We start from the raw sequence: 25,131 nt of genomic DNA on the forward strand, positions 1-25,131 counted from the left end.
CTCGGAGCTTCCCGCCCCCCCCCCCGGGCTCACAGTGTCTCTCCGGGCCAAGCCCCCGCGGGCTGTTTCTGCAGCCCAGCCTCCGGAGGCCGCGGGCTGGCCGGCAGCTCTGGGAGGGCAGCGAGATGGCTCTTCAAACAACTTCCCAAAGCGTGTGCGTCAGGGCAGGGGAGGGGAGTGCTGATTTGCGAAGCAAATATCTAAGCCAGGGTGGCACTTCTGGGCCGTAGCCCTGAGCCGCTTGGCTCCCCGGGGCGGGAGCAGCCCGGCCGCTTCGCCCCGCCGCCCCCCGGCCGCCGCGCAGCCTCTGCAGGAGGCGCTGAGACGGGGCAGCGCCGGAGGGCTCCGGGCTCTGAAGGGTTCCCGCTGACATCGCTCGGGGCGGAATCGCATTTAGTTCTTTATGTCAAAAGATGCTGATGTGCCCGGTGTTGAGCCAGACGCGAGGTGACAGGGTCCCTCCGGGCGTCAAGCGCTGAACGCCCCTCTCGGGCCGGGCTGTCCCCAGTGTGTTATCTGCGTGTTCCTTCCCAAGAGAGCGGAGATAAGGGCTGAGTCGTGACACCTCCTCCCTGCCCTCAAAGTCTGGCGTCGTTTGTTAGGGAATTCATCTCTTCGTGCTAGAAAAGTAGACCCCCAGTGGTCGGGTTTCTTGCTTGCAGAAGTTGTTGATAGCAAAGCCTTTGTTTATGAGCTGACTCTCAGCTTTCAAACCACGTGGGGAGAATCGCCGCGCTTTAAACCATACGGGAAAAACGCCCGTACCGAGGAGCTCTTGGGGGGCGCTCGGCTGCAGCGGGGCCCGCCGAGACCTCGCGAAAGGCCGCGCAGCTCAGCAAGCGGGTGGCGCTCCCGCACCCTGCAGCCTCTCCTCCGTTCACATGCAAGCAGCCCCAGCACCTGCAGGTTGTTACTGCCAAGTATATTCCCGCCCCCCCCTCCGAGTTCACGGCAAGGCGGAGCGGGGGGCTGGGGCCATGGCTACTCTGAGCCCTTGCACAGGTTACGGAGATGCTTTACAGGCTCTAATCGGCTCTGAGGTTCTCTCTTTTTATTAAAACTGTAATCATCCCATACAGGAGCTCCCTCCAAAGCGTTTTTTCAAGTTTATAGCAAGGCATCCGTGAACGTTGGTTAACGGTCTCCCCGTAAGCAGGACTGGCTTTGAAAACTTGGCGGCAAGTGTGTTATGAGTGCGGAGCTACTGTTTGTGTTCGCACAATCGGTCGGTTTAAAAACTGAAGCCCGGGGCGTGCCGGTGGAGTTGTTCTAAGTTGCTCTCGATTCTCTTCCTAGGGCACCCTCGCTTTTTCAATCAGCTGTCCACGGGACTGGACATCATTGGCTTGGCTGGGGAGTGGCTGACATCAACTGCTAATACAAACATGTAAGCGGTGTCCGGTCGTCAGCGCCTGTGCCCGCTGCTCACAGCGGCTCCATCTATCATGGTAGACGTGTATTGTCACAGACGTGTATCATTTTCTTCTTTAAATGACGATTGCTGAGTCTTCAATAAAAGCATCTCGTTTTTCTTAATGTGGCAGTAATACAGTGAAAATAGTTATATAAAGCTGAACAGTTTTACATTTCTGATAAATAGAAATGCAAAGATCCCACAGCACATGGTAAGTAAAACATGATGATTCTAATATAACATGAAATGACTTTTCTTCTCTTGGACCAATCTTCTTTATCTTTCCCCGGTGGTTTGTTGAGTTTTTGGTGGTTTCTTGTGTGTTTTGTTTTTGTGGTGGTTTTTTTTTTGTGGTTTTTTTTTTTTTTTTTTTTTTATCTCTAGAAAGAGTAGTTCTGCAGCTATCCCTATATTAACACTAGAATACAAAATACCGAAAAGTTTATTATCTTTCCTCCTGTTGATTTCAGAGGTAGCAGGCTTGGGGCACCACCTTCTCCTGCTCATGTGCTGGTAAAGAAGTGGTTTCTGGGTGCCTTCAAAATGATTAAAAGTGTAACATTGAAAAATAATTTTATTATAATGAAGGAATTAGTCTAAAATTTATTAAAGTTGTATGTAAACAAATAATTTGAAGTATAAAAATCTAAAAGACTCCATAAATATATATATTTGCATATATAATATGTATAAAATTTTACATCTAGAACATAGCAAGGAAGAAACTTTTCCTAATTTTTCTTGACCTCAAAATTAATGAAAGCTAGATGCAAGGTATTATGTTGATTTTTTGCAAGAAAGAGTGTAATTAATGAAGAAAAAAAATCACTAACCAAAAATCCTTCTAGCTATTTTTTATTTATGTATTGATTTGTATATGCCCCAAAATGTAATGGGAGTCCAAATACTTGGCAGATAAGTCTGCTCTGTTTTAGTCCTCTGTTGGATGTGTTTTAACTCTAAAGCTACCTCTGGTTTGGGTAGTTTGTGGCTAATCGGCAGAACACAGGAAATGTATCTGCAGATTGGAAAATGAACAGTATTTTCACTGGCCTGTCCATGAGTATATGGTTCATTAAGTATAGCTGGTTACTAGCAGCTCTATGTAGATTATGAGCTGTGCCTGTTTTGTGACATTAGCAATAAAGAAAAATACACAAGGTGCTCCAGCCACAACCAGCCTGTTCTTTGTAATAATTGTCTTCTAGATTAGCTCTCTGTTTGTTAAAAGTTTGTATGAGGCATTCAGATTTAAAAGCTGGTTGGGAAGTAAACCTAGCAACATATATTTTAATCATAAAACAAGTATTGCAAAGTACTTTCAATCTGATTACATTTCTAAGAGAAAACTTTGCTTAAATATTGTTCCTTTGTGACAAGAACATACTTCAGAGTGTCACTTTCTGCAAACCCCCCTTCCTTTAACTACGTTAGTTATCCTAGCTAAGTTATCCTTTTGTAATCAGTGAAACTGCACAAAGTTGACAGGACATAATAGAATGCAGCTCAGTGGCAGATTGTGATAGTATTATGAAATATTGCCATCATTATTAAGAGCATGGCACACACTTCTGAAAGAGCAACCTTTTTTTTAAAAAAAAAAAAAAAAAAGGTTGCTTTTTCCTTTGGTTTTAAAAGTAATTGTTAAATAGCTAATTCAGTAAAGCTACTTTCTGATCCATCTAAACTTTAAAGAAGAACATATCTTGAAAATACTTCTCTGTGAGCATGAAAATTGAGTATCTATTTGCTTGTATGAGGTTTAGCAAATGCAAAATAATACATTGCTCTTTTTTTCAGCAAATCAAGGTCAACATGAAATGCTTTCAAATAACACAGTAATTGCAAGTAAGGTTAAAGTAAGATGTTTGTAAAATATGATTCAAAGAACTGACAGAGAAGGTTATTAAAAATAGCCAAGTCATCTCTGTGAGCTCTGGGAAACATTTGTTTTGAGCAGTGTTCCAGTACAGAAGAGCAGGTTCTGACCTTTACCTCGAAACTGTTCTAACCTATTTCATCTACACAAGCATGTAACACGCAAGCAACAGTAACACTGGATTATGGCAGGGAATGTTTTCCATTTGCTATTTTTTCTTTTCTACCTATAAACAATGCTTGTGAACAATTAAAAAATATGTTTTTTCTTTCGCAAATGAGTTTTGAGTACTCAAAACATATGTACTCTCTTAAAATTTTAAATTGTCATTAGAAATTTACTTAAATGTCACTGTGAAGATAATATATTAAATTAAACATAATAAGCTTCCCACATTGACTTGGAAATAATGTATCAATGTGCTTGTTCATAGCTGAATTACTATTTGTAAGACCTTCAGGGTGGAAATTTCAGAAGTTGCTGTTATTCATCCGGCTCTAGGGGTCTGTAGTACAGGGCATTTGCTCACCATGCAGCAGCCAACTGATGTTAGAAAGCGATAATATTATCTGTTCTCTTCGTGCCCACAGTTAGATAAGACAGGAGAAATATATTGGTATTTTCAGTATTATGCACTTATGCTTATGAAAATGTAATATAGAAAAATGATGTAAAAAGCTTTATGTTTTTTCTCAGAATGCTTTTTATGTATGGGCAAATAGGAGAACAGGTAGCTAGAATGATTTGGCCTGGTAAAAGGATTTGGCCTTTAGGTGAGAGCAGAATAAAGCCTGCACTGGCCACTACCAAAAAACCCATTCATTTTTTCTATTAGTAAAGAGCTGAGTCTCATGACTGTTTTAGTTAATTAATAGAGATACCTGTAAAGGTTGTAACTGTACAAAAAAATCTAATCAGCATTTTTTGTCAGGAGGTTCATTCTAAAGTCGGACAGTTCCTTCCAAGCCAAGCACATTTTCTGTGTCTAACTGAATTTTTCAAAAACATGTAAGTTTAAACAAATAAGCATGAGTGAGCTTCAACAATATGTGATTTTTAAAATCATAGACTTCATTTAATATAGCTGCATTGGCCTTATCATTTATAATCACCTGCAGTTTTTTATTTCTTTGTCAGTCTTTGGAAATTCAGAAAATAATTCCATAATAAACTAAATAAATGCTATTTTACTTGGGTTTAAGTATATTCAAAGTTCCCCTTGTGAGCACTGATATTTTATATACAAAAAGCTTGCTTAACATTGTATTTTTTTGTACAAGCATTTAAGTCTTCTGGGAAGTATGTAGGGATCAGTGTGCAAGGTCTCAGGACAAAAATCAAAATGTGTTTAAACTGGTGGAAAAAAGTCACACTGACTTAAACGTATCTGGCTACAGTGATCTATACACTGCCAAGTTCCTGTTGACTTCAGCTGGTCATTCTGCCCAAATAAATATTGAAATATATCCTAGACCCACAGTGCTTAAAAACAAACACAAACCCACTATTAGCAGACACCAGCTGATTTATTAGGTTTTTTCTCTCTGTAAATACTGGCAGCAAACTTCAGATCAGTGTTTAACTGTCTGTCTCTGAAAGTCCTAATGATAATAAAAGCAAAATAATCAGTATTTTGGCTTCTGAAAATAGCAATCACAACAATTAAACAAATTACAAATGTTATTTAATCTTACAGGAATGTTTTAAAAATAGTGGTGTTGTTTCTCTGATGGACTAAGGATGCATAAGAATTGAAGAAAAAATATTTTGACTAACCAGTGTAGTTGTAAATAGAAGACAAGCTTTTCAGACACATGTTCCCTTCTTCCTATCACATGTCTCCTTAAAGTTTGCCAAGAAATGACACTCTAAAAATGTCATTTTAGTATTAGCCAACACATTTTTTGTGAAATTATTCGAAGTGGAAGACATCAGTCAGATCCAGTGTCAGGGAGTCATACTTGTATAGATTCCTTTGGAAATCACAGGTTTGTTTCTTTCCGCTTCCCTTTTCCTCCTTTTTTTTTTTTTTTTTTTTTTCATACATAGCAAGCAGAGTTTGTTTACAGCAGTAGCAATTTATCTATGTACCTTGATCACCAAAAATGGTTGTATGGCTGTCATTTTCCATCCACATATCTGTCTGTGACATGAGGGCATACCAGACTATGCAGTGGTTTTTGCCCTCATTAAGTGTATACAATAGTTGACTGCTGACTTGTTTTTGGTAATTAGAAAATCATCATTTATAATTACTCTTGACAGTTATTGATCTCATGGTATTGTAGAAATAAGTTGTCCTTGGAGATCATCAACAGAATAAATCCACATAATTAATTGCGTTTAGACTTTGAAACCCTAGCTCAATACTTCTAATTATGGTGGTGTTTAGCTCAGTGAAGTTCACTGTTTTCATAAGGATTTGGCAATATGTTATTCCACAAGTGTGAAACTGACGCTTTGGGAAAAAAATGTTTTACAGTACAGTTTTGTACAGCAGGCAGTAGCACTCTGATGATGAGCATTAGGTCTTTGGTTATATAGAAAGTTGCAAAAGGGCTAACATTGCAGTTTTTATTAACCAATATTTCCACTATTGTCTTCCTGAGGATTTTTGCTTGGGTAAAGGTTGCAATATCAGAACCTCAGTTTATAGAAAAACTTCTAGGAATCTTAAGCATTTCCACAAAGAATCATAGACTGAGAATTTATTGTGTATTTTTAGAATCTGTATTTGATTTTGTTTGTTTGGGTTGTTTTTTTGCTTTATTCATGCAGGTTTACCTATGAAATTGCCCCTGTTTTTGTCCTCATGGAACAAATAACACTTCGAAAAATGAGAGAGATTATTGGATGGTCAAATAAAGATGGGGATGGAATATTCTCACCTGGTGAGATTTTCTTCTCTGTTTTGGTGTTTTAACTAAAACTTCAAAAGTTAAAATAAACACAAGCTGTGTCTGAATGCCCACAACATCTGCAACACAAGACAATCCATCAGATATTTAGAAGTAGGAATGCTTTGTTTAAATATTTCACAAAAAAATTTGGGGGGAAAAAAAATTCTTTGAGTATGCCTATGTATCATGGCTGGTCAACATTTTATAACTTGACTGCAAGCTCTGGTATATAGTTAGGCATTTAAAGACATGCCCTTTGCACTTCATTTCTGGAGGTGCTAGGCAACCATCATTCCTGCTGACCAACAGTTCTTGAGAATCATGGACTGACTTCTTTAATGGTCAGTGAGGATTTGGGCTTACAGTCAGAAAAACACTGCCTGTCACTATCTGGGCCATAATCTGACTGGATTCACAAGGATGGTTCCAGTATGAAGATCAAGACAAAGTATTTTCCCATGCAGGTGGTATAAAGGCAGTCGGCAGTGACAGAAAAGACTGGTAAACCATGGGAAGGTCTTGGGCCCATGTGTGAGCAACATGGGCATCCAGCAGAACTACAGATGTCTGGTTCTGGCATGGGGGACACCATCCTATTTCAGAGGATGAAGAACAATTCCACCTCCTTTTGGAACAGCCCACATAAAATCCATGAATGCACACTTGCTTGGTCTCCAATCCCATTTGCTAAAAAAATAGAGATCTTCCTCAGTGGTCTTGCTGATGAAATATTACGGTACAAAGTTATCCTAGACTTTTATGAATTGTCCTGGGATCTTTTTAGCAGTAAACCAAGAGAAATAGGTGCTTTCCTTCAATTCACAGTCCTCAAAATTAAGTGTCAAAATACATTAGTTGAATCATAGCCTGCAAAGCGCCTCTTTCACTTAACTGACTATAAGGAACCTTAGCGTAACTAGCTTGGCTGTAGAAATCTACCTTTAAGGCATCTACTTTGATACCTACAGTGAAAGAGGATAAGTCCATCCAGTGTGCGACAGTTCTTCAATCTCACACAGTTTGATAAGTTCCTGTTATTCTTGCTATCAAAAAGTGGTCATGCAAAAGCAGCACAATGAAAGCTGAACTTTTTAGGAACGTGTTACAAAATGTTAGCAATTGAAAGAGATGATGGATAGAAAATTCTTTCTATCAGAATGACGTTCGAGAGGGTCTGTCCCTGTGCTGTTTAGAAAGATGACCATGCTCTTGAGAGATTTATTTTTTCACACTTCACTGCCACTTTCACTGCATAATGCAAATGAGACTTGTATGTCTTTGGTCTAATATTCATTTTTCCTCATTACCACTAATTTCTTATTCATTCACAGGAGGAGCTATCTCCAACATGTACAGCATAATGGCTGCACGCTACAAGTATTTCCCTGAAGTCAAAACCAAAGGCATGGCTGCAATCCCTAAACTGGTTCTCTTTACCTCAGAACATGTGAGTTTAATACGCTGCTAATTCTTAATTTATTGATGTATGTTGTGAAGATGCTTCATCATTAAACAACCACTTCATTAAATGTGCATATGTTTTGCTGCAGAGTCACTACTCAATAAAGAAAGCTGGAGCTGCACTTGGATTTGGAACAGACAATGTGATTTTGATAAAATGCAATGAAAGGTAGGATGAATGCTAAGGTTTTGATGTATTAAATGTGTTCATCTGTTAAATTGTTGTATTGGGCTTAAGAACTGGTTCAGTACAGTGTGTCAGGTTGCTAATGGCCTGTTGAGAAAATCCTATTAAATTATTTCAACTGTTGCTATTATTTCCATATGCACTCTTTAATTTTCATTGTCTTTCTGTTTCTACAATAATTACAGAGGGAAAATAATACCAGCTGATTTGGAGGCAAAAATTTTGGAAGCAAAACAAAAGGTTTGTTTTTAAAAATTAGTGCTTAAATTCTTTGCTTGGTAAAATTATCTCTTACTCTGAAGGCTGAGAATTAATGTTGAAAGAGAAAATTATCATTATAGAAATATCATAAGATTTTCAGCTTCTTAATTATACATTCATGTATTGTTTAGGGAATTATCTATATGTCTTGCTAAGGTTTCTATTTACTGTTTTAAAACAAATTATTGTTAACTCTTGAAACACTTCTGTATTTTATTACTTTAAAAAATAAGTTTCTGTTTGAAAATATATGGGAAAGGTATGAAAACATGAAACTAAACTTACTTTTATCCAAACTTTAAAGTTTAGCCAAAACCATCAAAAATCCTATTGAAGTACTAAAACTTCACATAGATTCCAAGTGTGAGGCTGCAGGATTAGTAAATACAGCCAGTAAGTTTAATTTTTTTGAGGCATTCATTGCTATTTCTTGAATCAATGCAATGAAAAATCCATTAATTTTGTATAAACCCACCAAAGTTAGAGCAATCAATTTCTGTTTTTTTTCTTAGCTTCTTTACATTTGAGCATATGTCTATGAAATTGCAGTTTACATTTATTTAATTGAATACAAAATTGTCTAACTTTGATAGTTCCACATTTATTGCTTTTGTTTGCATCGCTTTGTTCTGCTTATTAGTAGATAAAGACTAGAGGAACAACTTCAAGCCTTCAGATCACAACTTATGAATTACATTTAATTAATTTTCCTTTATACTTCTGTAAAAGTCTCAACTTTAGTTGACTATTACTGATCTTCTACTAGAATGTTTGAATCTCCTCACTGAATCAGATTAGAAGAAATACTACTCTTTGCCTTCTGACTAGTTAATTTTGTGAAGTTACAGTACAATAAAAACAGAGTTTGTTCCTGCCACATATAAAATGTCTTAGTTTCTGATGTTGCTTATACGTACCTTTCACATGGGAAAAAAAAACATTTTTACACTGGAAAATGGGATAGCAACATTTCTAAAATTATTTTCACATTATTTTTTTTTAAATATGTGGGATTTTGTATTTAATATTTTTATTTTTATTGTAGGGGTACATTCCTCTCTTTGTGAATGCAACTGCAGGCACAACTGTGTTTGGAGCCTTTGATCCAATAGAAGAGATTGCAGATATATGTGAAAAATACAACCTCTGGCTCCATGTAGATGTAAGTAACTAAATGAAGTGCTATTACTCAGGCAAAAGAGGATTTTTGATTACACACTTTATCTTGAATTAAAATAGTTATTACTAGATCCTGAGTATGTTAGGCTTTTCCAAAAGAATGAGTATTCTCTTTTTCTATCTCTTCCAGGCTGCCTGGGGAGGTGGACTCTTAATGTCTCGAAAGCATCGTCATAAATTGAATGGAATAGAAAGGTACTACACAGTGCTTATCTTATTTGTAATACTGTTATTAAAGTACTTTCATAAGGTACATGGCACTTCATAAATTAATGAAAAGATGAATTGCTGCAGAGTTTAAACACTAAATTAAAGCTAGACAGCCAGAAAATGTTCACAGTAGAAAAATTGAAACTACTACAGAAGAAAACTGATGTACAGCTGAGTGAAAGGTAAGTTTTTGGCAGATTTGAAGGAGGACCAGGATATTGCTTGGAAAAAATGAAGGGAGATTGTTCTATGCATAGCTTTGAAGGGATCATAAGATTGGGAATGGGTGAAGGATGTTTTCAAGAGAAAATAAAGTGTGAGAGCTGGACAATCTCCGAAATGTAAATGAACGTTTATAAATATATATATATATATATATATATATATGTGCTTGCTTTGTATTGCTTATATATGTATATGTGTGTATACAACAAGAGAGGAAGGAACACATGGTAGAGACTGAATTAGCAGCAATTTTTAGGGGCAAATTTCAGTACCTATAAGGCTGGAAAGAACTATTACAGCACAGAGCTTGTATAGTTCTACTGTGTCAGGCAGAAGACTGAGGGAACTTAAGGGGGGGCCAGAAAGAGTCACAGATAACTCACCACATCTCAGGGCACAGGGGCCTATGAGTTGGTGCCATGTGGGGATTACATGAGACAAGCAGGAAGCTCTTGTAGATGCCAGAGTGAAGTCTGCAGAAAAGAGTGTGTGTGTGCGCCCCCAAGCACATAACCCAGGTCACCAAGATGCCCACTGGAACCAGAAGCCAGCCTTTCTTAAATAGTTAATTGAACCAAATTTAAAAAAGCAAAGCATTTGTGTTAAAAGTAATAGCAGAGTGAGGGTGTGACCCTCCTCCCAGCACTTACAATTCAGACTCAGGAGAAGTCCCACGTGTAGTCTTTGGCACAGTTGTATTCAGCAATGACAAGGCTGTAGTCTGTAGAACACGTTATGTTTATAACCCAAAGGGTGCGTTTGTCTTTAAATTTCCTCTGAAGCTGTCCTATCGAAAGGCTGCCTGTCTGAATAAAGATCAGAAAAGCAACGAAGAATCAGAAACATAAGATCTTTCCCATCATTGTAGATGCCAGCTTCCAGGGAAGCAAAAAGGTTTGAAACAAGCTCTACCCATGTAGTCTCAAATTAGCACCAAATTGCTTCCTTGAGTGAACTATGCTGAAGGTGGGCACTGTGTAAAGGTGTAAAATGAGAGCATTGAGCAATGCTCTTCCTTAGGGAAAACAAACTTTCCCAAACTTTTCTAGTGGTGGGTGTCTTGTACAGTAAGTGAAGAACAAGTACAAGATAAAGAATAATGTACAGAAGGACTGTATGAAAACCCTTGTGACTCAGCAGTGTGTGGTGTGGCAGGAGTACTCTAAAGTAGCAGAACCATATCAACCTCTGCCCAGTCTAATCTGCTGGTCATTCATGTTATGGCAACACATCTAATATGAGGTCAGCATTGTAAAGTGATTTCCTTAAGTTGCACAGGTTTGGTCACAGCAGTTTGGCACACCTCTTTTGACCTGAGGTCAACCCAGAGGTGCTAATTAACACCCTCAGTTAATCGGCAAATACAGAAAGCAGCAGGCCATGAAGCATGATATTATTTCTTATTTAGTCAGCTGTTCAGATCTTCAAACCTGGGATGGGGCACACGCATACTGCATAATTGCCTGTCACAGGCCCCAGCTGGGGTCTGTTGCTAATCCTGGGGCCAGGCTTGGCCTGCCCAGAGACATGGGCATGTAGGGGCTGGCGTGCTGCCGCCGTGCAGAGCTGATTGCCAGTGGTAGGATAGCCTCCATCAGGCTGGCTGTGCAGGGTAGACAGTGATGGTTTTGTGTTAAACCTAACGCTCCTTGTGAAAACGAGTTGAAATTGTCTTTGTTTGGAACCCTGAAAGTTAAATATATTTGCTAAACTGAAACCACAGTGCTCTCAAAAGGAAATGAGCTGTTATATAAATTCCTGTTTCTTGACTACTCCATCTGAACTATTAGTAAAGTTTTTTAAAAGATAATTGCCTCTTAAGTCTGAGCTATATACCTGCTGACTTGTACTGCCTTAGCAGGAGATCTTAGAGGGATGGTGAGCTCCCCAGGTACAGCACAGACTGCGCTGTTACACTGACTGAAAGGTGCTACAGCCTAGCCTAGCACAGACAGAGGTTGGAATCGTACCTGAAATCTTTATGGAACTGGTGGTCCTCAGACCGGGGTGAAGGGGTCATTATGTTGTTCAAAACAGAGCAACTGTGGTTGTGTCTGTGTCCTCTGAGAGCAGGGTGTAGAAGAGGAGGAAATGCCTTGGAATTTTCTTTCAACCACATTGTAAGAACACATGCATACTCTGAAATATTATTATACGCTTTCATTCTCTGGAACACACAGTGAATCAAGGGGACATTTGGTAATTAATTACTTAGGGTGAAGAGTTCAATGGATGTGCAATGTTGGCACATTTATTTTATCATCATCATTAAACTGTCTAGGATAGTATGTTAAAAATACAGAATGTCTTGTCTGTTTGGCTAGTAAATTAAGTGATTTTGTGCATCCACCTGTGTTTGTACATAAGAAGTTTTAAGCTTTATATACAGAATGGCAAGACTGTGACATAAAGCTTTATAGCCTTTTAAGAGTCTGTGGGCTTGACAAGGTAGTACGGAAAAGGCCTGTTGTGGATCGAATGGGAAAAGCAGATAAGCATGAGGAATGTCTTTGCTTTCTACTTTTCCAGCAGCTGTTCAGTGAAGAACTGTATTTTCCCAGAATTCATATGATTCTCTTAATTCTCTGGCACCCCCCTCCCCCGATCAGTACCTTGAAATGATACAACCTGTCAGACTTTTTGTTAGTGCTGTTTCTACAAGTAGAGTCTTCTGGGGATGAAGTTACTATATCAGCTAATCAGCATAGTCTGACACTAATTAGCTGGTATTAGTAATCATATAAACTAATCAGAAGTCTGACATTGCAATGTTAATGCATGAAAAATTAATTTCCTGGACAGTATAGTTAGGAAAGAAGACACTTGAGACTAAAATGTCCATAGTGAAATCATCATGGTCAAAACTCCATACATTTCCAGCTGAAAGCAGAAACCAAAGGTGACTGCTTCAGGTTGTTTCTGTTTTTCAGACCTGTCTGAATGTGTAATTCTTTTGCAGAGCCAACTCAGTCACTTGGAACCCACACAAGATGATGGGAGTGTTGTTACAATGTTCTGCCATTCTTGTCCGGGAGAAGGTCTGCCTTGTATTTAATAATTAAGCAGTTTAAAAAAAAAAAAAAAAAAAAAAAAAAAAAAAGTAAATATCAAGCCCTACTTTTTAAGAGGGTAGTGAAAAATTAATTTCATTTCAAAACTGTTGGGGGGAATAATTGTGTGGATTTACATTGTGTTTAGGAAGTTGTTTTATCTTTGCTGTTTGGTTGTTTCGTTGTTTGGGTTTTTTTTGTTGTTAAAGCTGTAGACAATATGGGTCAGATCTTTAGCTGTTGAATCTCTGCATATTCTAAAAACAGCACTAGAGCCATGCTATCATACTTCATCTGAGCATCTGCCTCATTGTTTCTATGATATACTAAACATACACCCTTGGTCTTAGTAATTGTTCACAGTCTAAATTGCTTAAATAAAAAGCAACTTTTTTACCTTACACAGTGGTTTAAAAGTTTCTCAGTTCTGTTGAACAGAAAACATGCTACTTCTGTTATGACTCCATATATATTTTTAGGGCTTTCTTCTGGGTTCTTTGTTGTCATCATTGAAAGCAAGACCAGTGTCTTAATTCTTTTAAGCAATATATGTTTTCCTTAGATTATAAAAAAATGTCTTATCATCTGTGGACAGGACTAACTCTGTTGTCTAGTAATTTCTGACACATCAATTGCTACTAGAAAATGTTAGTTGAAAAAGTGGTCCCTGTGCACAGAACTGAGATGAAGGACATGTGGGTTCCATCCCTAAGTCTGCCATTGCTCTTACAGGTGACCCATTTCTAAACTGAAGACTGCAGCATTTATTTCCTTTATAAAATGCTTTGACATCTATTGAAGGGAAGCACTAGCCATTATTTAGTGGCATGCATGCTTATTATGCTATCACAGGATTTTGGCAAAAATTTTTATTCTCCATATGAGAACCTTGGTAGGTGTTTTTGTATTTATCAGATACACCATTGTCTTCAAGCTTCTTCAGAGAACCATTAATAAACCCTAAAGGAGAGGCAAACCATTTGAGAAATGTCACAGGTGTAAGATTTCTGTGTAACATACAGGAATTTGCTCCTCTGTGTTTGGCTCAGAGATGTTTAGCAATAATCCATAGGTTTCTGTTGGTCTGTGGACTGTATTTATTTGTAAGCAAAAAATGTCTGCTTTAGGTCATTTGTACTTATATTTAGCACTAATTTTAAGTGTCATAAAACTGAACAATATATAAAATTGAAGCTTTCAGTTACTTTTTTTCCCCCCCCTTCATTTTCCGTGTCTATCTGCTGCACTGAGAGACCACAGCTTTATTCTAGTGTGTAATTTAACACGTCAAATAATTTAACACATCAAAAATTTGAGTCTTAAGAGCATAGCCTTACAAAGTGAAGTGGATGAAGTTAGTATCAAAACCTAGGAATCTAAATTAATCTGAGAATGTTTTTTCAGGTGTGGGTGTGTGGGTGTGTAAAGAACCATCTTAGGTTATGAAATTTTTTTTGTGGCTCAGGTTTACAAAACAAGGTCAGTATTTTATAATTTGACCAAGTAAATAACAATTCTGCATATATTTAAAATACATTTTTATCTATACATAAAACATACAGTTTCATATGCACATATGCCATATAAGTACATGTTTTTCATTACAGGGTATACTTCAAGGCTGCAATCAAATGTGTGCAGGCTATCTCTTCCAGCAAGACAAACAGTATGATGTATCCTACGACACTGGAGATAAGGCAATACAGTGCGGTCGACACGTGGACATTTTCAAATTCTGGTTGATGTGGAAGGCAAAGGTAAATAATAAAACTTCAGCTCAAAAATCAGAAATGTATTTAATTTATAAGGGGACAGGGGTTTTTTAACATAAATGTTTGTGTAATTACAATCTCTAAGCACACGGGTATCTGAGCATTAAGCAGAAGAGAGACATTTGGATTGTAGAACAGTAGTAGCCATCAATAAATTCAGCTGGAAATTTAAATAAAGGTTTAAGTCACCAGATGAGTCCTGCAGTAAAACCAGTGATGACAGGACACCAAAATGGCCTGTTGTTGCAATTCTGTACACATACATATGTATTTTATGACAGATTAGTTGTAGTAGCAAGCAGAGTAGACTTGATGTCTTATCAGGGTCCTTTAAGCATCATGTTTCAATGCATAGATTTTATGAGCAACTTTGAAAACAAAGCCTTTTTCTTCAGAAGCTTTATCCAAGTGGTGATTTAATAGTTGATTCCCTGGCACTACTGTGGTATGCCTGGATGGCTGAATTTAAGCATGGGCTTACCTACAGGCTTATGCGTTCTCAAGATGACGATGCATGTAGTGAAGAAAACACATGTAATTTGTATTTCTTTATCTACAGTCATCTTATTACTATTATTCTTGCTCTGTTGATGACAAAATGGGAATTCAGTTGGGTGATCTGTCCACAGTCAAATCTTTTTTATAAAAAACTGAAATTAAATCTAATGATAAAATGTACAATCATAAACCAGTTTTCACTCTGAGTGAGAATTAGAAGCAATAATAAATAATCTATGGTGATAAAAGATGTTTTAATGCAGATTTCCTCAATATTGAAGGCTGAGGGAAGAAAGTAACAGAACTTAAGGTATACAGTTACTTTTAAACAGATATAGAGTTGCCATTGTTTATTTTAAGAAGCGCTTCAGAAAAAGAACCACAACACTTCAATGCAAAATACTTACAATTACTTTAGTAATCAGCATAGTTTTGATTACCAGGCTAAGTACATTTCAGTTCAGGGTCAGTTCTTCCTCCAAAATAAATCATTTTGGTATTGTAATCCAGTAATGTGAAGCTGCTTATGACACATTAAAATCGGACTATGACTAGCAACTTTGAAGTGTGTTATTTATGGTTTTAATTACCAAGGGCTTACTACAGACACCATCAAAACACAGACTGAATGTTCTTCTAAATAGCAGCTGAACATATTTTGTTGAAACTAGCATTCTGATTCTACCTTTGCCATTATATTCACCTGTTAATCTGGCCTCACTAAAGAAGTAGAACACTTCACAATAAAGAAAAAAAAATACAGCGGAAACCATAATGGATATGGGTCATATTTAAAATTCAGAAGTAGAATATTTGTGGATGTGATTCTTTAAAAATAATATAGATTAAAATTGATAAATTGATATGTATATCTGGAATCTAAATTTCTCCAGAATTTAGTTACTTTGTATTTCTGTTTGGTCTTGAGACAGATTCAGATTTTTTGGACCTGAGTTCTCTGAGATATAGGATAGAACCTGTTTCTAGCAGATTGCATGATTATATTGCAAAAATGTTAAGAAAACAAAATATTAGGAGCTATGGAGATTTTTCCTTCAGCATTAGCCACCATGAGTGATCATATTCTTGTCTTCATAGTAGAAATATACAGCCTCAGTCCAGAAGTATTCTTTTGACTTTACCTTCAGCCATTTTACTCAGTAAAAAGAACTTAGCCCAAATATGTACTTGTCTTTCTTACTTCTTCATTCATGTACAAAGTGTACTTTTAAAAGCCCCCACAACTTTTTTTCCGTACTTTTTTTTAATCAACATTCATCTACTTTTTCTGGGATCTTTCAAAACAAATCACATGTGACAAAAAATCAGTGGTTAGGAAAAGACTTTTAGCAAACTTATTGTAGTCTTTTTTGCTTACTGACTTTTTAAAAATGCAGATTTCTAGCAAACTGTTCAGAGGAAGTAAATTACTTCCCATCTCTTACACTTTCAACTGAGGTTCTATTCCATGTTCCTAATCCTTCAGCAAGAGCTAGGAAGACAAGACTTAGTATTTTTGGAAACTGAAAAAAAAAAAAAAAAAAAAGAGCTAAAAAAAATTATTAAAAATATCAAAAGCCCTGTTATTATCATAACAATTCTCTTAAAATGAGACCAAAACCAAATAGTGATTACAGTTAGGCCACATTTAGCCTCTTTTGTAGTGCTGATTAACTTTACTTTTAAATTAAGATAAACAATACTGCTAAATGTTTCTGACTGAAAACTAAGAGGGAAGCCTATCTGAAAAGATGATTGCATCAGAGGAGGAAAAATGACATATAATTAATACTTGTTTTCTTTTTAAAACAGGGTACAGTAGGATTTGAAAATCAGATCAACAGATGCCTGGATCTGGCAGAATATCTCTACACTAAAATCAAAAACAGAGAAGAATTTGAGATGGTTTTTGAAGGGGAGGTAAGTTTTCTTTCATTTAAATTGTGTATAGGAGCCAAATCTGCATGGAATTCCGAAAACAGCCTTCACACTTCTCACAGTTCTTCAAACCAGCTATGCAAAACTGCTCTTATTTTCTGAAGAACTACACGACTATTGGCATCTGGGCAGTTTTTTGGTCAAATGCATGTGGTTCTGTACCACGAGTGTCTGATTTATCTCCTCTTCTTTCCTGCAGAGGTCTTCTCAGTTTAGGGCATTGAAGACTACCTTAACACAATCTACTTACACTGAGATCCCATGTTATAATATACATAACTGAGAATCTGATATTTTTGCTGTGTGCTCCATTGCTAATGCCACTGCATAAACTCTTGGTTGATAGAGTAACAAATATACTTTGTGTCTCCATTGTCTAAGAAAAGGAAAATTGGGTTACCTTTGCTATGATCCTGGAAAGCAGTTCTTCGTAAAACTGCATGAAGGTGAATAGCATTTGCACTTCATTATCACCCTAAAACATTGTAAATGGGACAATATATAGGGAATCTAAGACAGTGGATGCAGACAGCAGTACTATAATCCATTTATTTGCTTTTAATATGCAGAACTAGGAAAGTTTATACTATTTTTTTTCTTCCGTGTGTGTGTGCTAAAATATGCTACAGACTAGCCATTAATGTGTGATTGATCTGCATTTTTTGTTTTTGTTTTTAATTGATGTACGTGTTTGGTTCTTTTTGCAGCCAGAACATACAAATGTATGTTTTTGGTATATTCCGCCGAGTCTCAGGGGCATGCCAGACTGTGATGAAAGAAGAGAAAAGTTACACAGGGTATGTGGGTTCTGTTAAATGCAAAATATAGTCTACTCTTTCAACCCAAAGTGTTCTGTTTATTAAAACTAATATAACTGTGTGTTGACACATGTTCCAAAGTCTGGGACATCAGTTCTCCTGTTGCTTGTTATGACCTTGATACTTGCTCACCTTTGTCTCTTATTTATACTGAGGCTGAAGTCACGTTTGCCCTATAGAACCAGATACAGAATATACTCAGTTATTCTTTGTTTTGTATGAATTCTGTGGTCCCGGAATTGTTATGAATCTTTAAAAAGGAGCTAAGTACAAAGACATCCCAGTCCTGTTGGAATAGGTCAGCATATCAGCAAGAGAAAAGGAAGGGTAATTATTTGAAAATGCTGGGGCAGATAAAGGACATGGAAAACTCTAAGTCCTTCTCAGGTCTTTAATTTGATTTTAAATGTGCTTGGTTAATCATGCATTAATGCATTTCAGTGAAAATGAATACACTTTGGAGGACTTTGGGATAAATTTATTTGAAGAAATGATAGAGAAAAGTGAAGGCATTGTAGAGGCACCACCAGGAAAAGTATCGTGTTCCTTAGGACGTGAGGGAAGTGAAATACATTAATTTTGTAGTAGCATTTTAGACAGACAGAAGTGGAATGAGGTACGTTCATGAGACAAAAGAACGATTTTGTAGTTGTTGAATTGCAATTTTTTTTTCTAATGTTTGGGACAGGAGAAGAATGGGTAAACTTGGGAGGTTTTGTAGAGGATTTTATATCTGCGTCACACTGGGGAAAGAGAACAGAAGAGAATAGAAATTCCTGGGTCATACCCAGTAACATGTTAGATAAAGAAATTGCCAGGCAAGAGAGAAATGAGGAAGATATATAAGACTGGTAAGAAGGATGAAATGTTTGACTCGACTCTGTTAAATGTTAGAGGACGTTATAAAGCATCCTACGAAACAGTAGAAGAGCTAGACATCTGACCGTGTCTGGCAGAGAGCAGAGCAGAAGAAGAAAGGTCTGGATGGAAAAACTGGGCTCACTCAATACCAAATATTAAGATTGAAAGCACAATATTCCTTGTAAAATAAAGAGAGGAAGTGAGATTGCAGTAAATCCACAGTACTACAAAACTACGGGAAGGTTTCCATGGCTTATGCTTACAGAAAATATGATGTTGATCTTGTTGAAAAATTTCCATTGTTGTTCTCTACCCCTATATCCCCTCCTCCCCCCCCCCCCCCGGGACTTTAAGAATACATAATATTCTGATGGAAAGCACCCGTTACCCTCAAAAAAGTGGTTCTGGAGTAGGTTTTCATAAAAAGACAGAAAACATTTCTTCATGACAAAAATCTTCAGCACAAAGAATGACATGTACATTTAATATATAAAATTAGTGCATAGTAAACAATCTAGGATTCTATTAGTCTATTAATCAAAAAGATGGATATTATTGTTGTCAATTTTCCTTTAAATATCCAATTAAACATATTTAGTTTTTCAAGCTTTTTCTGTTACATATATTTTTATAAAAACTCGTGCCTTCCTGATCTGTCAATTTATTTTTTTCAAATTAAGAAATGTTGTGACATACAAAGAAAGGAAAATTTTTTTAAATTACTCTCGTTTCTCGCTCTCTTTTCTTTTCTTTTTATTTTTTTAATTATGAAGGTGGCACCAAAAATCAAAGCGCTGATGATGGAGTCAGGTACTACCATGGTTGGATACCAGCCTCAGGGCGATAAAGTCAACTTCTTCCGAATGGTCATCTCAAACCCAGCAGCAACTAAGTCTGACATTGACTTCCTCATTGAAGAAATAGAGAGATTGGGGCAGGAGCTGTAGTACAGTGGCTGAATTATTTATTTCTCTAATTCACTGTTTTCCAGCACTGGCTATTTTTTTAACCCAGTTCTGCAGAACATGTTTTAAGGAAATTATCTTTCTGTAAGTTCCAGTCTCCTAAGACATCGTTAAACAACACAATTAAAGCCTACTGAAACATATATGTATTGGTAGATCATACTACTGAGGGAAAATGTATTATCTTGAAGTTGAAGTACTATTGACTCTTACATTGGTCTTGTTTATTGTAGTCAGCAGGAAATTAATAAGTACTAAGATAGCAAATTAAGAACTCTGCACAGTATATATGTACAGTATAAATAAATATATAAATATATATATATACATACATATATATATATATATATGAAGTGGTTATAAACTTAGATCTAAGCCACAGCATGTTTTCCACTTTAAGAGAATTAACTTTTCCTTCAACAACTAATGACGTGGATAATGTGCTACAGGTTTTCTGCCAGGTAAAAATAGACATAAAACATAGATTCTTAGGAGCTAAGGAAAATGTATAACAATATTAAATCTTATTGTTGGTGCTTCTCTCATGTACAAAACAGCAAACTCTAACAGCACCTTCGAGTAAAATAGTTGTATTTCCCCTTTAGTGTCACATCAGGGGATAATAGTAGCACAGTCATTGTAACAGGTATATTATTGCTGTATTTTTAGAGGTTAATTTGTGTAGATTGTGTATATTATTGTTAAATGACTTTGTGTAAAAGGATTTAAATGTAATAGTTTTACAGCAAGATAACTGTTGAATTGTAGGTATATGAAATATTTGCTTATTTATATGCAGAGATTTACCATGCTGAAGAGTTGTCTTGTATTTTCTTCCATTTGTAATGTATCCTATTTATATATTATTGAAGTTCTAAATAATGTTTATGGTATTTTAGTGTCTTTGTGAGCCAAAGAAAAAATACAAAATATTAGTTGACACTTCCATTTAAATCCTAGTGCCCTTAAAATAATTAACTTGCAGATAATTTTCCTGAATATAAGGAATTCTAACATTGTGTCTAAACTGTCAAATGATGAGATCCCTTTAATCAATTAGAATTTTCAGTTTTATTTATTGTAATGTCAGACTGTCTGTTCAGTGTTCTGAATGCTTTCCTAGTGAATATTTGTTGCTAACCAAGGCCCCTGTTTTTGAGTTGTATTTCAGGACTAATCTCTACAACCATTTTAAAACTAAATTCTGTGGGTGTTTTAACCGGGATCGTTCTTCTAGTGAAATGAAATTCAGTATGTGTTTGGAGCTTATGAAATAAATAAAACCAAAAGTAATATAAAAATCTTTAAATACAGCTGGCTTATCAGAACAGTTTCAACTGGCTAGACTTTTCAAAGTGTAGACACCAGAGTCACCTGCAGCTTGTTCAGTTTTAATGATTAGATAATCAGTACCTCCAAGTGGAAAACTCCATACTGGAAGCAGAGTAGTGGAACAAAATGAAGATTCAATAACAATCTGTCTACTGAGTTACTGTCATGGTGATAAATGGAATATGCTAATTTCAAATATTTAAATACGTGATTCTATGTCTATCCTCTATGCAAGTCAGTAATTAATTCACTTTTCTTCCCCCCCCCCCCCCCAATCAGTAATAAAATTAAATTATTTTAGAAATATTCAGTGAAATGCAGTCATGCTATGCAGTTTTCATAGCCTCTCTGGCCCCCTTCAGTCCTGTGGAAGGACAGCTACAGCCAGGAGAGACTTCCATCCTGCAGGTCCTGCCGGTTGTCTTCTGAGGCTGCTGTCCTCACATCTTTGGCTGGGTCAGAGCAGGGCGAAGGAAGAAGCTGTCATGGTAAATGCCATATCATACAGCACAGCCCTTCCAGCTTTTCACAGGATTCTTGCTTATCCCTCTTCCATAACCTTTTGTAAAATATTTTCTTGAAATTATTTGAGTTGAATCTAAAAATTATTATAAATTTATCATTGCCTTTTAGAGTATGACTTTCAAAAGATTATCTGCATTGTTACTTTTATGCCATGAAACCCCCCAGTAATCTCACCAGTACAGTACTTCTTTCATTAGTCTATTTTCCTTCAGACAGTGTAGTTGATTTCTTGGATTTTTTGCCTTCTTGATATTAAACCTCAGTCTTCCTTAATTATAACCCTGATATCTTACCATGGCTTCAATGCTTAACATTTCTTTATGTAAATATCCATGCTGTATGACCTGAGGCATGCAATATAGAAGCAATCAGCATGAATGTTTACTTCAGTACCAACTTCCGTAATATTAGATGCTATTCTTTATAGACACCAGTTATGCATCAGAACTAAAGAGACTCTCATTGAGAGCTGTTTTTAGAGTACAGAAATGTTTGTTTTGAAGAGGAAGTACATGTCGCATTTCAATTTACAGGCTTCTGCCTGAAATCTGGCCTCTGACACAGTTTTACTTTATTCAAAGGGCAGCTACAGAAGATTGAAAGATTTCCCTCAGTCCTTGTTTATGGGAAACAATATGAACTAGTATAATCAATACAAAGATGTATAATTGCTGACCTAGCTTCACTAGGGGATTTTATGTCTTCCACACAAGCAGCATCATGGTCCTTGTGATCTCTTCAACCAGTTCTCAGGTGGGAATTTCTTTCTCCACCTCCCTAGTCAAGATATTTCAGCAACAGTATTACTGAAGATCCTAATGTACCCTTAATCCTCTAACTTTAATATTTTGACCTCATGGACCTTATGTCCAGATCATCATCTCAATATTCTAATAATAATATATTGTATTTGAAATGTTGTATGTCTTCAAAGCATATAAACTAGGTAAAGACAATCATCCTCATGTGACTGATCATGAAACTATAGGAAAGACCATCATATGGCTTACTGGCATTCATACATCAAGCCTCCGACACTCCCGTGATGTAGTCAGAAATAGATTTAGATCTCTTCGACACATATACAATGTTTTGCTCACTAAAACTTCTGCTTCTTCATTTAACAAAGTATCTTTTGTTTTGGAGGTCAAAAGCATCAGAAGTTCTACCTATTGCCATTGATGGTTTGCAGCTAAGTGAGAATAACGGAGCTCTCCCGCCTGTTTCATGAGACAGTTAACACAGAGGCGTTTTCTCTAAAGGCGGGGTTTAAATTTATCTTCCTACCCTCTGCATTTTATCTTGCCTTTCTGCAGTGTTCTGTCTTGACACAGATGATATCCACAATTAGATTTTTGCAAAGCTTTTAATTTTAGTATCAGACTCTGGAGTGTTTCCGTATTATATGTACCTGCTTCCACAGGCACGGGGCTCATATTAATTTCCAGCCTGGTTAGCTGATTTTAACAGAGCAGTTATGGTCACCAGTAAGAAAATTCATCTGTGTTTTCTTCTCAGTAGCTAATTTTCATCTGAGTAATATGTTACAGCTTCTCAGACAAAAGCTTACCTGGAATTTTCCTGCTTTTTCATCCACACACTATTGACTGTGAGAGATCAGGAAGTACGGATATATAGAAGTGTTGACTAATTCAAAGCATTGCGATTGCAGGTGAGTAACTTTGTTTTCCTGAAGTTTAAAATACACTCCAAGGCAGCAATTTTGCCTTTAAAATCACGCGGACAATCACTGTAATTTTGTGTGAGTGAATTCAAATCAAATAAACAATAGGCAATATCTTAGCTGAACATGTAGCTGCAGTGCTTATTAACTGATGTAGTTTATTTGGAAAAGACTGACCGTTGGATAAAAATCAACAGCAGCTCTTGATTTTGAATGAGAAAAATTCTGATTGTATTATTAAAGGTACCTTTTAGAGAAGATAGATTATACTGTTCGTGGCAGACAGAGAGAACCAGGGGCCTTGGGAATAACCCAGGATTTTAAAGTCGTCATTGACTTAGTTCATAATCTGTTTTTTGAATGGTGACAAATATGAAGAGATTTTTTAAAACAGAATCTCTGTTTTGTGGTTTAAGAAATGTCAGAGTTGTAAAGAAGATATGCAATGCAGTTTTAATTTTTCAATAAAAGTCTATCTTAAAACTGTCTAATTTGTCTCATATAATTTTTGTGAGCTCTTTTGTTTCCTTAAGAATATGAGACAAAAGCCATTCAACATTATCCCTCACATTAAAAACAGTAAGGCAAACGCTAGGGCTACTATTTAATTTTAATTGTGAATTGAATGTGAGCTCGTACCAGCACAGACTGAGGAAGAATCACAAGCTCTGAACCTTGATCAGTTTGAATAGGGTTGTCAGGACATTAGTGTAGAAATGCTCAGAAATATATTCTAAAAATCTTTTTGTGTGGTGTTTTATGTGGTTTATGAAAGCCTCATCCAACTTATACAGAGGACCCAAGAAAGTAAACATGAACTTTGGAATGGGTAAAAAGGATAAGATCTATACCTTGTGGTAAAAAACCTGCTATTTAATCTGTGGATATATTTATAAAACTAATTTATTGTAATGCAGGTCTTACTCCAAGGAAGACTTGAATACATGCCTAACTTTGCATACTTTGCAATGCCACTGCTTGATCTCAGTGTTTGTTTATTAAGCACATTTAAATCCGCACACAATCAGAACTACAATATTTTGATGCAACCAAAAATCTACTTGACTGAAATGTATTTTTCTGTATGTAAAAAAAAAAAAAAAAAAAAAAAAAAAAAAAAAGGCAAGACAAGGCCAGGCCTAAAGGTGTTTTGAAAATGATACAGAGATGGCAAGAGGAGCCCTCATGGTCATACAACAACACACTGTGGAATCAGTACTACAGGTATACTGGGTGCCTGATTGCAAAAGTGTTTAAAGTCTGCATAGCAGAAAATCAATCTGTGAGTATTCTTATCAGAGTCTGGGTTTCTTTGTTCAGCCACTTTTGTATTAAGCATTATAATGCAGTCTTTTACAGTGAAAATGTTTCCTTGCAACCCAGATAAATGAGATATTGGCAGCTTTATTTTGTGAGTAAAGTAAATGTGTTTTGTAAGTAAAGGTGTATAAGGGAAGCCTAATCTGGCCACCACGGAAGCCGACAGGAGAATTGTTGCTGATTGCATAAATGAATCTTTCCCATTCTTGGAAATGAAACACCATTTCCTAATAAAACAACAGAATGAGACCCTAAGTCTGAGGTAGGAAAAAATACTGAAATTCTTATATTCTTTATAAAAAGGCTACACATACTGCAGTAACATCAAACAAATTTAATGTATTTCATATAGAATCATAAATGTTTTAAAATATACCAGAAACTTAGCATGAAATGTAAAATTTATAAGAATGCCATAACTTCAAGGAAATTTTTTTTTTTCCTTAATTGGACTTCAGTGAGGTATAATAACTACAAAATACAAGTCTTTCCCTGTGTAAATATTGTATGAATTAAAGCTTTTGTGGCAAAGCTTTTGGCATATAATATGTCTATCTATCTGTGCTTTATGATATATATAATTTATAACATGAAAAAGGTGATTAAATTTTTTTACTTTTAGACCATGTCTGGGGTAACCTGCCATTCTATT

At 36.4% G+C, this 25,131-nt stretch overlaps 1 protein-coding gene across 1 annotated transcript in view; it reads left to right on the forward strand.

The window, feature by feature from the left end:
• The window catches only part of GAD1 (glutamate decarboxylase 1), a 34,630-nt gene extending 10,964 nt beyond the window's left edge, over positions 1-23,666 (forward strand). The window contains exons 6-17 of the mRNA XM_074910708.1: positions 1,297-1,387; positions 6,072-6,184; positions 7,525-7,640; positions 7,744-7,823; positions 8,027-8,081; positions 9,148-9,264; positions 9,412-9,476; positions 12,676-12,754; positions 14,374-14,523; positions 16,849-16,956; positions 17,682-17,771; positions 19,427-23,666. Of these exons, the coding sequence (XP_074766809.1) occupies positions 1,297-1,387; positions 6,072-6,184; positions 7,525-7,640; positions 7,744-7,823; positions 8,027-8,081; positions 9,148-9,264; positions 9,412-9,476; positions 12,676-12,754; positions 14,374-14,523; positions 16,849-16,956; positions 17,682-17,771; positions 19,427-19,600 (1,238 nt within the window). The 3' untranslated portion in view covers positions 19,601-23,666. The remainder of the gene's footprint in view (positions 1-1,296; positions 1,388-6,071; positions 6,185-7,524; positions 7,641-7,743; positions 7,824-8,026; positions 8,082-9,147; positions 9,265-9,411; positions 9,477-12,675; positions 12,755-14,373; positions 14,524-16,848; positions 16,957-17,681; positions 17,772-19,426) is intronic.
• Positions 23,667-25,131: the final 1,465 nt, after the last annotated feature.

The sequence above is a fragment of the Athene noctua genome, chromosome 7 (assembly GCF_965140245.1).
Source record: "Athene noctua chromosome 7, bAthNoc1.hap1.1, whole genome shotgun sequence".
NCBI lineage: Eukaryota > Metazoa > Chordata > Aves > Strigiformes > Strigidae > Athene > Athene noctua.